Genomic DNA, 15,306 nt, shown 5'->3' on the forward strand with positions numbered 1-15,306 from the left:
GATTCTTTGCCATCTGAGCCGTCAGGAAAGCCCCATGTCTCATGGAACACATGAGCAAGTTTTTCTGGGGCATGTTTTTATGAGTCAAATTGCTATTCCATAGGGTATATGCATCTTTAATTTTACTGGTTAATGCCAAACTGTTTTCAGAAGTAGTTGTACAAATTTATACACTAATTGGCAATGTACAAGAATTGCTATTAAGTTTTCCTAAGGTAGAAGATACTAAATAACATCTTACCTCAGTCTGAATGTGCGTTTCCCTGTTTTCTTTTGAGGCTGGTGTCTTTTCAGATCTAACTGGCCACTTCTGTTTCCTCTTCTGTGAAGCGCACATCCATGTTACCCGCTCCTTTTGACTGGGTTGTTGGCGTGTGAGAGTCCTTCCCGTTTTCTGCATATGTGCCCTTGGTCAGAGCCTGTAATGCAGACCCCTTCCGCACTTTTGTAGCTTGTATTCTCACTGTCTTTGGGTGAATAGGAATTCCAGATTTTAAAGTAATTGAAGCTAACAGTCTCTTCTTCATAACTTATGCTTGTTTACCTTTAAGAAGTTCTTTGATACCTGGAAGCTTTCCCACCCTTCTGTCCCAGTATACTGCCCTCAGAGCTCTCCTCTGACTGGTCCTTGACAGTCTCCAGAAGAGATCTGAAACTCAGTCACACTGGCAGAGGTGACTGAGAACAGGTCAGTTTTAGAAAGCATTTCTACGTAAATAGGAATCAAATGAGACCTAGCCTGTAATGTTCTGTTTCACCTCTTTTTTTCTAGCTGTGATTTTCACTGTGGCATTCCTGGTGGCTCAGTGGTAAAGAATCCGCCTGCCAGTGCGCGAGATGCAGGTTCTGTCCCTGGGTCGGGAAGATCCCCTGGAGGAGGAAATGGCAGCCCACTCCAGGATTCTTGCCTGGGGGATCCCAGGGACAGAGGAGCCTGGCAGGCTGAGTCTGTGGGGTCGCAAAAGAGTCGGACATGACTTAGCGACAAAACAACAGTTTTCGTTGATTCTAGTGGCTTACAGGGCAAAGATTTGGTCCTGAAATCAAACTCCACTCATGTAAGGTAAACCTAGGTTATAGCTTTAATAATGTGGCCTTATCTTAGCAGATACTTAGACAAATCAGTTTTCATTTTAAAGCTTGTTTTTAAAAGTGATTGCCATGCAAAACTTTTCTATCTAGACATAGAAAATGAGATCAATATGGGTTAATTAAAGTCTGTATTAAGAGTGTGTAAACAAATTTTTAATGTAATACTGTTAACTTGAATGCTGTTAACCAAAGGATAGTTAGGAAGAAATTAAGCGCCTTCTTGGTGCTTGAAAAATGTGTTCATTTCAGAAGTACAGAATCGTGGGATTATAGAGGGACCCTTAGAGGTTCTTCTGAGATGATCCATCTGGCAGAGGAATTCCTTCTAAAGCATCTCTGCCCTTGGACTGAAGGCCTTGTCAAGGCAGGCAGTGTGGATAAACCAGTTGTGTCCGTGCACTCCTGTCAACAAAGTTTCTTTGCTTAGCGCACACCTTTTTTCCATTGCGCTTGGGTAAGCTTCACATCACTTTCTATCTTTGAAAAGCAAAAAACTGATTCTTGTTTCACTTACAACACTGTTCTAACATCAGTTGTATGTGGGTATCTTTCTTCCACACAGACAGTTCTCTGATTTTCTGGACACTAGCTGGGTGTCCTGAGATTCAGTTGACTTCTGACCCTGTGGCACACCCTTCAGCACCACCTGTGCACACAGTTGGAAACTCTGGGGCATCACCTGTGCTTCTGACTGGTCGGCTGTAAAGTGGGTTCCCACAGCCCCCTCAGGAAGCTCAGTCATTTGTTAGAGCAGCTCACAGAGCTCAGGAAGCAGTTGACTTATTACATCACCAGTTCATTACGGAAGTGTTAAAGATGAAGACGTCCATTGGGCAAGGTCTGGAAGGGGTCTGAACACCAGCTCCTGTGCCCGTGGGGTTTGGAGGGCACCACCCTCCTTGTTTGTGAATGCGTCAGCCAGCCCAGACATTGTCCAGACTGGCTACTGCAGGGATTTTCACATGGGCTTCTTTGCGTGGGCACGGCTGATTAAGTAATTGTCCAGAGGTTGGGGGGTGAGGGTGAAAATTCCCACCTAGTCACAGTTTAGTTCCCCTGGCAACCAGTCTCAAGCAATGGTTATCTAGGGGCTTTCCAGGAATCTTATTAACATAAAGGCTGTTGTGGTTGAAAAGTGCTTGTTGTGAATAACAAGAGACTCCTTTCACCTTTAATAGCTCTGGGACTATTTCAGGAACTGAACCAGAGACCAAATATTACAACTAAAGATGCCTCCTTGGCTCTTATCACTTAGGAGATTAACAGGTTTTAGGAGCTCTGTGCCTAGAATGGGATCAAAACACAGTATGTATTTCTTATTATAAATCACAGGATCACACTCTTACTTCTTACAAGTTCCAAATCAGTGGGTTCTAAATAAAGGAAATTTTATCTCACTAAAAAAAGTCAATGTCATTTGGAGGCTTAAACCGTCAAATAAGTAAATTTAGATTCCACTGAAATCAAAGGAGTACTTACTCTGTGTCAGACAGTGTGCTAGGTAGTATCTCGTTTCATTTAACCTTTCCACAGCACTACAAATGTAGTTCTTGGTAATGGCAGCCCTAATAGACAGATGAAGACCTTGGCCAGTGAAGTTAGAAGGATCCTGTGCCTGATACCACTGCAAGGTGGGGCAGCCGGGCCTGGCACACATGCTTCCTGATTCCAGAGCTCCTGGTAGTTTCTATAAAAGAACAGTACTAGTAATAGGGATGTTTTACTAAGGATCTAGATGAATAACAAATACAGATTTGGAGAGGCTGTGCCCAGTATCAACTATACCTAATGCAAGTCTGACCAGAAAATTGGAAACAAAAGTTCTCAAAGAATCCATATTCCATTTACTCATAAACTGCACTTAGGTCTTGAGGCTGGTTAGTAGCAGTTTTGAAACCATGTGATTCAGATTGGGACTTTCTTTTAGACCCATGTTCTTTTAGAATCACTCACCTGGTGACTGGACTTACTGAGGCCCAGGTTCTTTGTGTCTCAGCGCAGAAGGAATCCAGCAAGAGGCAAAGTAATAGGCAAGAAGTAGTAGACATATTGATAGAGGATGCTTGTGAGAGATGCGTTGGGCAGTCAAGAGGCCTGTGCCCCAGAATTAAGCAGCTGCATTTTTATAATCAAAGGAAATCGGCAGAAGGATGGTAGCATTTTTTCTTTCACTTAATGATGTGGGGGCACATCTCATGCTTTTATGGTTAAGCAAGCTGCTCTGTCCACGCTGTTCTGAGAGCTTTCTTGAGCGATCGTTAACTCACAGCGGCCTCCTGAAGCTCCCTAGGTTTCCCTCTGTTTGCAGTCCCCTGTTGGGACTTCTCCAGCTGCCTGCGTAACCGCGCTAGTCTCTCCGTGTCAGTTTTCTGCGTAACCGCGCTAGTCTCTCCGTGTCAGTTTTCTGCGTAACCGCGCTAGTCTCTCCGTGTCAGTTTTCTGCGTAACTGCGCTAGTCTCTCCGTATCAGTTTTGCCTGACTTGTTTGAGTATCTGTTCCACAGCTACTATCTCTCGTAGTTTCTCTCATGTATCACAACCACCCTGCTTATTAGCCTTTCCTCCTCCTAGGCCTATCGTTCTGCCTCTGATTTTCCTTCTTTTCACTGTGTTTTCTAAATCCTTATTAATTCCTAGGAGAGCACATTCTTAACCTTTTTCATGATGTATCTCTTTTGCTACCTAACAAAAACACCCACAACTTGGTGACCTAGAGCTCTGTTACTTCCCACAGTTGCCTGGTGGCTTTCAGCTGGAAGGCCGCCTGGGCTCTGGGAGCATCTGGAACCATTGGACCTCTGTCCCTGTGGGCTTTCATCCAGAAGGGAGGCTGAACGGGGCTTCCTCACACTGCAGTAGCAGTAATCCCACATGGCTGGCACTTGTTTATTAGGCCTCATTTTCCAGGTTTTATAGGCTCAGCTCATTGTCACTGTAGAAGCCTCCCCAAGGGTGTGGATTGAGAGGGCTGATTGGAGCCGTTGTTGTAAGTTAATTATAACAGTATACTTTGCTCACCTCCTGACTGCCTTCTGTGTGCTTGGGCGCTCAGTTGCATCCAACTCTCTGCGACCCCATGGACTGTAGCCCGCCAGGTTCCTCTGTCCATGGGGGTTCTCCAGGCAAGAATACTAGAGTGGGTACCCTATCCTTTCTATAGGGAATTTTCCTGACCCAGGAATCCAACCAGAGTCTCCTGCATTGCAGATGGCTTCTTTACCATCTGAGCCACCAGGGAAACCCAGTTGCCTTCTCGGAACCTGCAGTTCCTATGATCATACTGTCTCCTGAATAGTTGCCCCTGAGTGGAGGTCCGTCAACGTCCCCCTTATCTCAGAACCAGAGGGCCAGGTTCTGCCATCCCAATGTTCTCGTTCAACCTTCCTGGAAAAAACCCTCTTCTCCCCACAGTTGCCTTTGTACTGTCACTGCCCGTTCATCATATTGATCATCGCTTTCTACTGCCCTCTGCTCCAGTTACCCTCGTGCTCTTGCATCCCCAGGCCAGCACCTGATGCACAATGTTGAAGGTTTCGTGTTGTCCTTACGCCTGGCACCAAAGCCTTTCATGGAGGAAGGCTGCAGGCCGCAAACTTCTGACCGGGCGGATTCAGGGTATTTTTTTAGTTGTCATCATTTCATGCTCTCTGGCCCCGTTAAACTGTCTCCTTGCCAGAAACCTTCTTATCTCTGTCAGAGAAAAAGGAAAGAAATTCTTTTTATTTTTTTAAACAACTTCAGTTGAATCGGCAGCTTCAGATGCCCTGAATGTTAACCCATCTTCTTCTCAAGGCTTGAGCTATTCATTCCCTGGGGTCAGTACTTTTTTGTTTCTTACCTGCCTCCTTCCTTCCCAATCCCTTAAGAATGTAAGCTTGGAAGAATGCATTTGAATCAGTTCTAATCAGGTGAATGAAACTGGAGCCTATTATACAGAGTGAAGTAAGTTAGAAAGAAAAACACCAATACAGTATACTAATGCATATATATGGAATTTAGAAAGATGGTAACGATGACCCTATATGTGAGACAGCAAGAGAGACACAGATGTTAAGAACAGACTTTGGGGCTCTGTGGGAGAAGGCGAGGGTAGGATGATTTGAGAGAACAGCACTGAAACCTGTATATTGCCATATGTGAAACAGATCGCCAGTCCAGGTTCGATGCATGAGACAGGGTGCTCGGGTCTGGCGCGCTGGGATGACCCTAAGGGGTGGGATGGGGAGGGAAGTGGGAGGGGTGCTCAGGATGGGGAACACATGTGCACCCGTGGCTGATTCATGTCAGTGTATGGCAGAACCACTACAATATTGTGAAGTAATTAGCCTCCAATTAAAATAAATAAATAAATTTTTTAAGAAAAGAATGTAAGCTTGGGAGGGAAGGAATGTTTTTCTGTATCTCCTAGAACAGTACCTGGCATTTAGAAGGTACTTAATCTCTGTTGAATGAATAAGTGAATGAAATAAAAAGTTTTCTAAGATACTTTAAGTAAAAATCTGTTACTGAAAGTGTGTGTAGAAAGTGAAAGTGTTAGTTAATCAGTCGTGTCCAACTCTTTGCCACCCCATGGACTGCAGCCCGCCAGGCTCCTCTGTCCACTGATTTTCCAGGCAAGAATACTTGGGTGGGTAGCCATTCTCTTCTCCAGGGGATCATCCCCACCCAAGGATCAAACCTGGGTCTCCCGCATAACAGGCAGATTTACCTTCTAAGCCACAAGGGAAGCCCTAAGTGTGCATAATACAGTCCATTTATGTTTTTAAATACTGTATATAGCCCTAGAAAATTTCTCAACGGGCACACAGTAAAATGCTGACAGTGATTCTCTTGGGTGGGAAGGAGAGGAATAAATGCAGAGTGGAGACTTGACTTTATAATTTTGAGCATATGCCATTCTTACAGTAGTTTAGTCTTAGAAATAAAGGCTTCACAAATCAAAACTGTCCAATATAAATACATTAAGTGTTTTCCTTTATAGAGGTACATAGAGAAATGGCTAGAGGCTCTGCATGTGTGTTAATAGTGAATACAGATATCTTATCATATATGTTATATCCTATTTCAGATGTTTTTACATCATTAAAAATTATTATTAAAAGTGCAGTTTTAGTGAATATTGGACTGGATGGGTAAATTTTATGCTTTATTGTTGAACAGTTTGTACTTATAAATAAGACTTGAGGAGACACTTCATTCATAATATCTGTGATATTTTGCTGGTATCTTTAAATAGAAGAGTCATAGAAATAGTGTTACCTGGTTAAAACATACTCATATCATTTGAAGTAATAAGCAGTTGAAAATAACTGAGGAGTATATGAACTTTTAAGTACATTGCCTTTCAGGGCGGCTCTTGCCATCACTTCTTCAATCTTTGCAGAGAACAGCACTAGTGAAAGGTATCCAGCCTTTTAAATACTCAGTTTTCACTTAAAGTGTAGCCTTAATGTCCATACTTGGCACAGCTCATATATCATATAGTAGTTATTTACATATAATTTTGCTTCTTTGACTTTGGACATACTTAAAGAGGGACCTACTGATACTTTTAAATTAAGGTATGCTCAGTAATGTTTGAATATGGTTAGCATGTTATTAAGCTGATCTGTTCCCTTCAGGGAAGGTAAAAAGCTATGAAAGGCTCAGAGACTTTGCAAAGCAGTGTACAGTTGGGGCGTGTGAAATACTTCGTCAAAACAAGTTTTCCTCAGGAGAGAGATGCTCTTTCATTAAGACATGTAACAAACCACCTTATATTTTATTATCATTGGTGTTAATGCTCGTTCTTGTAACTCTCCTCTGTTCACAGGTTAAAGTATTACACAATCAGCTGGTCCTTTTTCACAATGCCATTGCCGCTTACTTTGCTGGGAATCAGAAGCAGCTAGAACAGACACTTAAACAGTTCCATATCAAATTGAAAACCCCTGGAGTTGACGCCCCATCTTGGCTTGAAGAACAGTAAAATCCACCTGGAGACAAAGAGAAAGTCACATTGTTATATTTCTAAACAAACCTAGTAAGAATTAAGCAAAGTTGGGGGAAGAGGGAAGGGGCGACAACCATTGTAGTGATTCTTGCACAAACAGCTTTAATTTTCCCCTTTTTCATACTTTAACAATTGAGCTGTTAGATTTGACGGGAAGGTGGGTGGTTTTAATGTAAACATAATTTCTATAACCTGAACACAATAATCTTCCTTTTTGAGAAATCTTTTTGTATTGTGAGGGTTGATGGCTGTTTCTGTAGTTTGAAAACACCTAATATAGATTTGCACTGACAAGATAAAAATTCAAGGTTTTTGGTCCTGCACATGAGGACCAGTTGTAACTTTTCCAAAGGAAGGTTTACATGATTTGTATCAACATCAGATATTTTATATAAGAATATATTAAACATCTTTAAGAGAGTCATTTTCATGTATTGTCTTAAAGAGAAAAAGAGACTATTTTGCAGAGTAATATTATATGGTGTTCCTGCAGCACCCACACAGAGGCGGCAGCTCTGATGAATGACTGACTGGCTTGTGGAGTTGTGGCAGATACCTTTTTAAAAATGAATCTGTACCATTGTAGTTTTGTTTAGACTTTTTCTTCAAGACGCAGGAATCACACTGTCATTTCTTTGAGGCTTTTGAACTTAACAATTTGCATCACCCAAAGTCATGGAGCGGTTCTGTTAGCAATTTCTTTTGATTCATAATGAAACCTGATTGAGAGAATTTTTTTGACAGATGGATCTGGAAGTAGAAATTCTGAATGGTTTCTAGAGTGGAAATCTGTGCTTATTAGAAAGCTAGTTTTTGGGTAAATTCCATTTTGACAGAAGTGAATTCCTAGACTGCTTTCACTGACTTCCGTATGTAACAATACCGGTTAAGCCTTAAATCACAGATATGTGCCTTCTCAGATATAGTAATTCTCATTCAACCAGTGTACATAAATCCATAAAGAAGCCCCTTTCAGATAATGTTTGATGTATCTGTTCCTTCCTTGGAAAGGAGCACTGTGTATAAATGTTGAATTTCTTTATATTCATTGAGCACATTTAAGGTTTATGGAGAAATCAACTTTTGAATTTGCCGTTTGGATTTTCTTTGTTCTTTTTGCGAAAGGGGAAGACGGAGGACTTGTTTGCCTTGAGTAAAGGAAAAATAACGTGGGTCAGTGTGGTGGCAGCAAGAAGACGGGGGCTGGAAAGGCCAGTACTGTTTCAGTTGCTCAGCACTGTTGGTCTTGTTTTATGGCCTTCTGTGTGATTTTATCAGTAATGTAACCCTTTTTCAGTATAAGTTCTCTTGATTTTTGTCATAAATTAATATCTTGAGATGCATCTCTTCACCTGTTCATTTCTTTTGTGTTGAAATGAAGTACTTAAAATTACTGTTATACCAGAACTTCATGGACTGTAAGGTTTGTTATATATGTTCAAATGCCATTTAGCTGGCTTTTTAATTAATATGCTTGTTTTCAATGCTTAACACAGTGTAATGTGACTGTAAATCATAAACCTATTTTAAATCATTCCCTCCTGTATATTTGTACTCAGAGAGCCTTATTTTATTGTTCCAGCAGAATTACTACTTGTGATAGTTCATTTACATTCCCCAGAATGTGCCTCTGGTGTGAATTTTGTATTCTTATTAAAAGTGTTTGCTGCAGTACCTCATATCTCTCTCTGCCTCTTCATAATTCAGAATAAGGAACAGCTCTTTGCAAAAAGAGAGGCCGTATGATTTGCCTTTGGAAACAGGGACAATGACCAGAAAACGGTGCTTCTATCCCTTAGATTGTATTATTTCAGTAAGTTACTCTTCCCTCAGGGGGACTCTGCAGGGAGCAGAACGTGTCCACTCTTACGCACTTCAGTGTAGCTCAGTAATTAAATCATCTCATTTTCAGAAGAAACCAAAATTTTCAGTAATGTTAAGCAGTGAGTACGTGTGCCAAAGAAATAAGTGAATTAATATGTGGTTTAGTCACTCAGTTGTATCCGACTCTTTTGTGACACCACAGACTGTAGCCCGCCAAGCTCCTCTGTCGATGGTGTTTCCCAGGCAAGAATATGGGAGTGAGTTGCCATTTCCTTTTCCAGGGCATCTTCCTGACCCAGGGACCAAACCCTCCTCTTCTGCGCTGGCAGGCAGATTTTTTACCACTGAGCCACCAGGGTAGCCAGATTAACATATTAGCCAGTGGTTTATTTACTTTGTTAGGAAAGCAACTCATATTCGTTGTATTAAGTAGAAAAAAAATTAGAAGAAAATCTCAAAAATTGAGGATAACTTCCCAAATCATTAAGTACTGCGTGGGACCCCTTAACTCCCTCTGATGTTAGATACTTTAGTTACCAGTTGTTTGTATTATAGGCTCTAGTTTGAATATCCTTTCACACACATGCAAACCAGGTTATTACTTTAGGTTAGATCCGTAGAGTGAATATGAGCCCTCACAAAGTGTATGAGTTTATTATGCATTGCTGGTTGTCTTTCAAGAAAGATTTTGCCAATTTATACACATGTGCCTGTTTAGCATATTTTTTAAAGCCAGTACACATAAAAAGACATCATGCATATAATCAGCAGAGCATCATTTTATAAATATTTAAGTGGAAAGGGAAAAATTGTCAAGAAGGTAAGGGCTGAACCATCAGGATTTGGGGAATTGTGGGGTGTGAGGCAGGGGATGGATAGAAATGTCTAACTTTTCTCTCATTAAAATAGAAATTATTCAAGAAAGAAAATGCACTGAAGAGCAAATCTGTGAAATTGAACTCTTCATCCTGTTAAAAGGTAAATGGAGGCATGTTAAAAATTGTGACGGTTTATATTTAAAGTTGATTGGAATCAAGCAGCACCAACCCAAGACCTGGTTATCCCTCCACCAGCAGGAGCTGGGGTTGAGGGAGACCGTGGGAGAGAAGGGGGAGGTACCAAGGAGGAAATATATTTGACCGGCTGCAGCTTAAGGGTTGCTTACTTGGGAAAGCCTAGTTGGCCTTTTGTGACTGGTTGTCTTGAGTTTTGATTTGTTTTTTTCTTTGTCGGTTGGCACCGGGACCTCAGTTCCCAAACCAGGTACCCAGCGATGCGCTCCCTGCACTGGAAGCGTAGAGTCTTAAGCACTACTGCCGGGGAAGTCCCTTCATCCTAAGTTTGAGGCACTTCTGACTTAGGTGTTGATTTGCTTACATAGACTACTAAGTCATTAAAGCCACCTCAGTCTAAAGGCCTCCTTGTCTGTTAATTTAACAATCCCAAAGCCTCCAGAATGTTAGGGCCCTGGAAGGACCTGGACTTAACAGAAGTAGTTTAGCTGAAATGTAGACTTTAAGAAGCATCTTTTCAATATTCAGAGCATATTGATAATATTACTGAAGTGTAGCCCATAGAGTAGATACCTGTTTAAGGCCTCCCTTTTTTTTTTTTCACAAAGGCCCCAAAACATCAAACTGACTTAGCCAACTCCCATCTCCAAATGTGATGCCCCAGGTGAGTATTTGCAACTAAATATATGAATTCCTCTTCAAATCCTTCCAGTTTCAGCTGCAACTATATAACTAATTCAGTGTCAGCAGTGTCATTTCTTCTGTGCCTAGTCGCTCAGTTGTGTCCAACTCTTTGCGCCCCCATGGACTTAACCTGCCAGGCTCCTCTGTCCCTGGGGAATTCTCCAGGCAAGATACTGGAGTGGGTTGCCATGCCCTCCAGGGGAGCTTCCCCACCCAAGAACTGAACCAGAGTCTTCTGTATTGCAGGCAGATTCTTCACCAGCTGAGCTACCAGACAAGTCTGAGTTAGCAGGGAAGCCTGTCATCTCTTCTACTAAAGCACTATATGGATAAATGTCTTCTCAGTTGAAAAAATAATGCACCCCCAAACAGACTCATATTAGATATATTTCAAAGTATATACAATCCACTGATCTTTAACTTAAAGCATTCTGAAATACTGTGAACCCAAAAAGGATTACATTAAGTGAAACTATACATATTGTGAAAGCTAAAAATAAATCTTTTAATCATGAGACTGTTAATTTGAAGAAGAATGTGATACCTCATGTGCCCAGCCTCCTTTACCCTTCACTTGAGATGACTGTAAGATGTGAAAAATAAACGTGTATTTATCTAAACTGTAATTCGGTGTAACATCTGTAGTTAACCCATACTGTTGTGAAGCACTAAGAAGGCCTGTATTTTGTAGCAATATTCCTTAATATCTTTTGCCAGTAGCTCTTGAACCTTTCTGGGAGGGTTGAGACTGTCTGAGATCCTTTATTGTAATCAAATTTAGGCCTTTAAAAAAAAAAAGGTATTCTCCCTGTAAGACTGCAAATTTTTATACTGGCTAAGATTGACTGTCCAGTTGTGAATAGGCTATTTTCTGACCAGAAGGCCAGTTATATTTTGCATTAGTCCTTAACTAGCTGTACAACAGAGCAGGACCTGTTAAAATAGAATGACGGTGCAAACAGCTTACCACTGTTAAGGGCTTGCATTCAACTCTCTTCTGTGTTCCCACTTAAAGGTTTCCTGCTCAACAGGTTTCCTGACACAAATGGGTCTTTATAATAAATTGCCAAGTCGTTCTAATGTATGGAAAACTATGAAGTTCAGCTTTGTTTTTTGTGAAATAAAGGCGAACTCTTGGCAGTTTCTGTATATGAAATGAGAACTATTTATTATTCTGGTTATGACTCTGCTATGGGAAGAGTGTGTGTGTGTGAGTCACTTAGTCCTGTCCAACTCTGTGCGACCCCATGGACTGTAGTACACCAGGCTCCTCTGTCCCTGTGATTCTCCAGGCAAGAATACTGGAGTGGGTTGCCATGCCCTCCTCCAGGGACGGGGGATCTTCCTGACCCAGGGATCCAACCTAGGTTTCTGGCATCGCAGGCAGATTCTTTACCATTTGAGCTACGCTCCATGTGAGGGAGGGAAATTGGGCCCAGTCTGACAACCCTAACTCTGTTCCTGAGTAGTTACTTATGTTAGTTAATATGCTAGCAGATCTGGGAATGTCAGTGACATTTTTGCAAATGAAACTTCCATTTAAAAAATAGCATTGATATATTTACACTTGTGTGTGAAATAGATACCTAGGGGGAAGCTGTTGTATATCACAGGGAGCTCAGCTTCATGCTCTGTGATGACCTAGAGGGGTGGGGGTGGGGGGGTCGGGGGAGGCTCAAGAGAGAGGGGATGTTTGTATACACATGGCTGATTCACTTTGTTGTACAGCAGAAACTAACACAACATTGTAAAGCGATTGTACTCCAATCAAAAGTAATAAATAAAACCAGTTTGGTTTGTGCCCAAGCTAGGTTTTGCCAGAAGTGTCCTTTGTCAAAGACAGCTTTCTGCAACTGGTTCACTGTGAGTTGTTGATTCATAAGAAAAATGATAGAACCAGACACCACCTTGTTGGCCTTAGACACAAAAATAACTTCCTATAATATACTTTGCTGTTGCTTTGCTTTTGGTACAGGTATGTGTTTGTATAAATATCTTAGAAGTGAAATGTACATCAAGTTGTCACGGGGCACATAGGGGAGAAAAATGTAAACCCTACTGGTCTTCAGTATATGTTGGAGCTTTGATTATTGAATTTCTACAGAAGAAGCAAAATCTCACTTTAAAAAAAGAGTGGAGGGTATTATAGGGTACAGAGAAGGAGGGTAACTTTAGTCCTGTTGGCCTTGCTGAAAAGTTTTTAAATTACAAATTTTTTAGAATAGTGAATTAGGTACTGTATATGTGGATATATATATATGCAACTTGACTTTGATCCTCCCCCTAAGTGATTTCTAGGGGCTTCCCTGACAGCTCAGTTGGTAGAGAATCCTCCTGCAATGCAGGAGGGCCTGGTTCGATTCCTGAGTCGGGAAGATCGGCTGGAGAAGGGATAGGCTGCGCACTCCAGCATTCTTGGGCCTCCCTTGTGGCTCAGCTGGTAAAGAATCCGCCTGCAATGCGGGAGACTTGGGTTGGATCTCTGGGTTGGGAAGATCCCCTAGAAAAGTGAAAGGCTACCCACTCCAGTATTCTGGCCTGGAGAATTCCGTGGGCTAGTCCATGGGGTCTCAAAGAGTCAGACGCGATTGAGCCGAGTTTCACTTCACAAGTGATTTCTAAATCTGTGTTAGGAAGCTTTTTCTGAAAGGCTACCTAAGTTTTAGGAAGATAATTGTACTTCTCTGCTTTGAGGGATATATATGTACTTATTATGGCTAGGCTTCAAGCTCTTGGGAAAAGCAGAGGGTGTTGCTTTTTATCCACTCTGCATCCCCAGCTCCTTGGATAGATTTTAACTCAAAGGAACCATGTAGTAAAAAAATTGTGTCTGCTTTTTGATATAAAATTCTAATATAGAAAAACATTTGGAGGTTGCACTGCCGTTTCATTTGAATGAATTATAAATAAGGTGGTACATTTATATCAGTAACTTATTCTGAATCAACATCAGGGTGTTAACTGAGGTACTAGGATGTTTACAGATGAATGGCCAGTTTTGTTTGTTTGTTTTTTTAATGAAAATGAGAGATATTGGAAGACTTAGAAAAATCACAATTTTACAGCCCCTACTGAAATACTGTTTCACACAGGGATCACCAGTGGAATGTAAAATCATTAGAGATTGAAAGAAAACAGATTATGTCCAAAATACAAAGCATTGCTTCACATATTACTCAATGTGAATGGGGGGGAAAGGTGCCATTCCTAAGAGTTTTGCGCTTAGCATCTACCTCAAGAGATCAAAGTTAACATCGCTTATAACCAGATAACCAGGTACCTCCAGGTATGATGAAGTTATGCAACATCACTTGTGAGATGAGATAGTCCCGCTGGGATTGTTTGGCCTACATCTGATCAGGACTTTTACCTTAAATTCCAGTGAACAGAAAGTACAAGGGGATAAAGAACAAGTTAAATACCATAAGGAATTAATTGGACAAACCCAGAATCTGGAGCTTCCTACGAGACAACTGGTGTAGTTTCTTCAAGAAGTCAGTCAGGAAAGAAAAAATATTTTAGAAATTTGTTAGAAGATAAAAGAGACTTTACAGTACAAAAAATAGCTATTGGCAGACTTAGAAAAGTCACTTGAAACACCAGGGGAACAGCTGAGCAATTTGTATTCGATACAACTAGGGACTTTTCATTCACTTTCCGAGGTGTGCTCTTGTGGTAAGGTAAGGGAACAGCCTTTTGGAGATGCAGGCAAAAAAGTACTGAAAAGTGAAGTGGCCTAGTGTCTGAAATGTACTCTCGAGTGGCTCAGCAGAAATATACACATCTCTACATACATGTTTGCAGAAAGCTGGAGGAAAGAGAAAAAGAAGGAGAAAAATGTCTTTAAATATGACCCCTGCTCAATCTTATGTATCACCCTGGATGGAGGAGAGGTTGAGGGAGAATGGACACATGTATGACCGAGTGACTCTGCTGTGCACCTGAAACCATCACAACATTGTTAATTGGCTGTACTCCAATGTAAAACCAAAAGTTTTTAAAAATAAAGAACAAAATAAATATGGCCCAATGTAATGGGTGGGTGGTTGTGTGGGATTTCATTGTACTAGTCTTTTAACTTTTCCCCTTTTGAACTTTTTCATTATAAAAATTAGCAAGAAAATATCTAGGGTGTTTGGTCCAGAAATGCAAGTAGGCTTCTATTAAGGCCTCCGTCTTGCAGCAGCATGGCCATCAGGGGCTTCCTTTGGTTATAGCCAATGATAGCACTTGTTTCACTCCTGCAGCTATCAGAACCCCTTCACCAGCATGTACAAGAAATTGGTTTGTACTTGGAAGCACAGAAATTCAAAAAAGTGTAAAGTTGAACAGTTTTGTTTGTCAGTAAAGATTACAGAAACTTGGGACAATTGAAGAAGTAGAAATAATTTAGCATATGAGGCTAGTTAGAAAAAAAGTCTCGTGAGAAAACACGCATTCACTCAACTAGACATTTTTCTCATCAGCTTTCTAAACGGCCGTGTGAAGCTGTAAGAAACTGCGTGCATGCGTGTCAAGTCACTTCAGTCGTGTTCTGCTCTTTGAGACCCCATGCACTGTAGCCCTCCAGGCCCCTCTGTCCATGGGATTCTCCAGGCAAGAATACTGGAGTGGGTTGCCATGCCTTTCTCCATGGTGTCTTGCCCACCCAAGGATTGAACATCACATCTCGTACATTGCCGGAAGATTCTTTACTGCTGA

At 41.3% G+C, this 15,306-nt stretch overlaps 1 protein-coding gene and 1 long non-coding RNA gene across 13 annotated transcripts in view; both read left to right on the top strand.

The window, feature by feature from the left end:
- ARFIP1 (ADP ribosylation factor interacting protein 1) overlaps positions 1–8,763 on the top strand; it is a 141,242-nt gene extending 132,479 nt beyond the window's left edge. For all 12 annotated transcript variants that reach the window (XM_005691170.3, XM_018061607.1, XM_018061608.1 and 9 more), the window contains one exon: positions 6,905–8,763. In XM_005691170.3, coding sequence (XP_005691227.1) covers positions 6,905–7,060 — 156 coding nt within the window. In that variant the 3' untranslated portion in view covers positions 7,061–8,763. The remainder of the gene's footprint in view (positions 1–6,904) is intronic.
- On the top strand, positions 9,223–11,231 carry LOC108637895. The gene is made up of 3 exons (XR_001919415.1): positions 9,223–9,886; positions 10,530–10,585; positions 10,852–11,231. It is a non-coding gene; the product is annotated as an uncharacterized LOC108637895 (long non-coding RNA).

This window comes from Capra hircus, chromosome 17 (genome assembly GCF_001704415.2).
Source record: "Capra hircus breed San Clemente chromosome 17, ASM170441v1, whole genome shotgun sequence".
Classification (NCBI taxonomy): Eukaryota; Metazoa; Chordata; class Mammalia; order Artiodactyla; family Bovidae; genus Capra; species Capra hircus.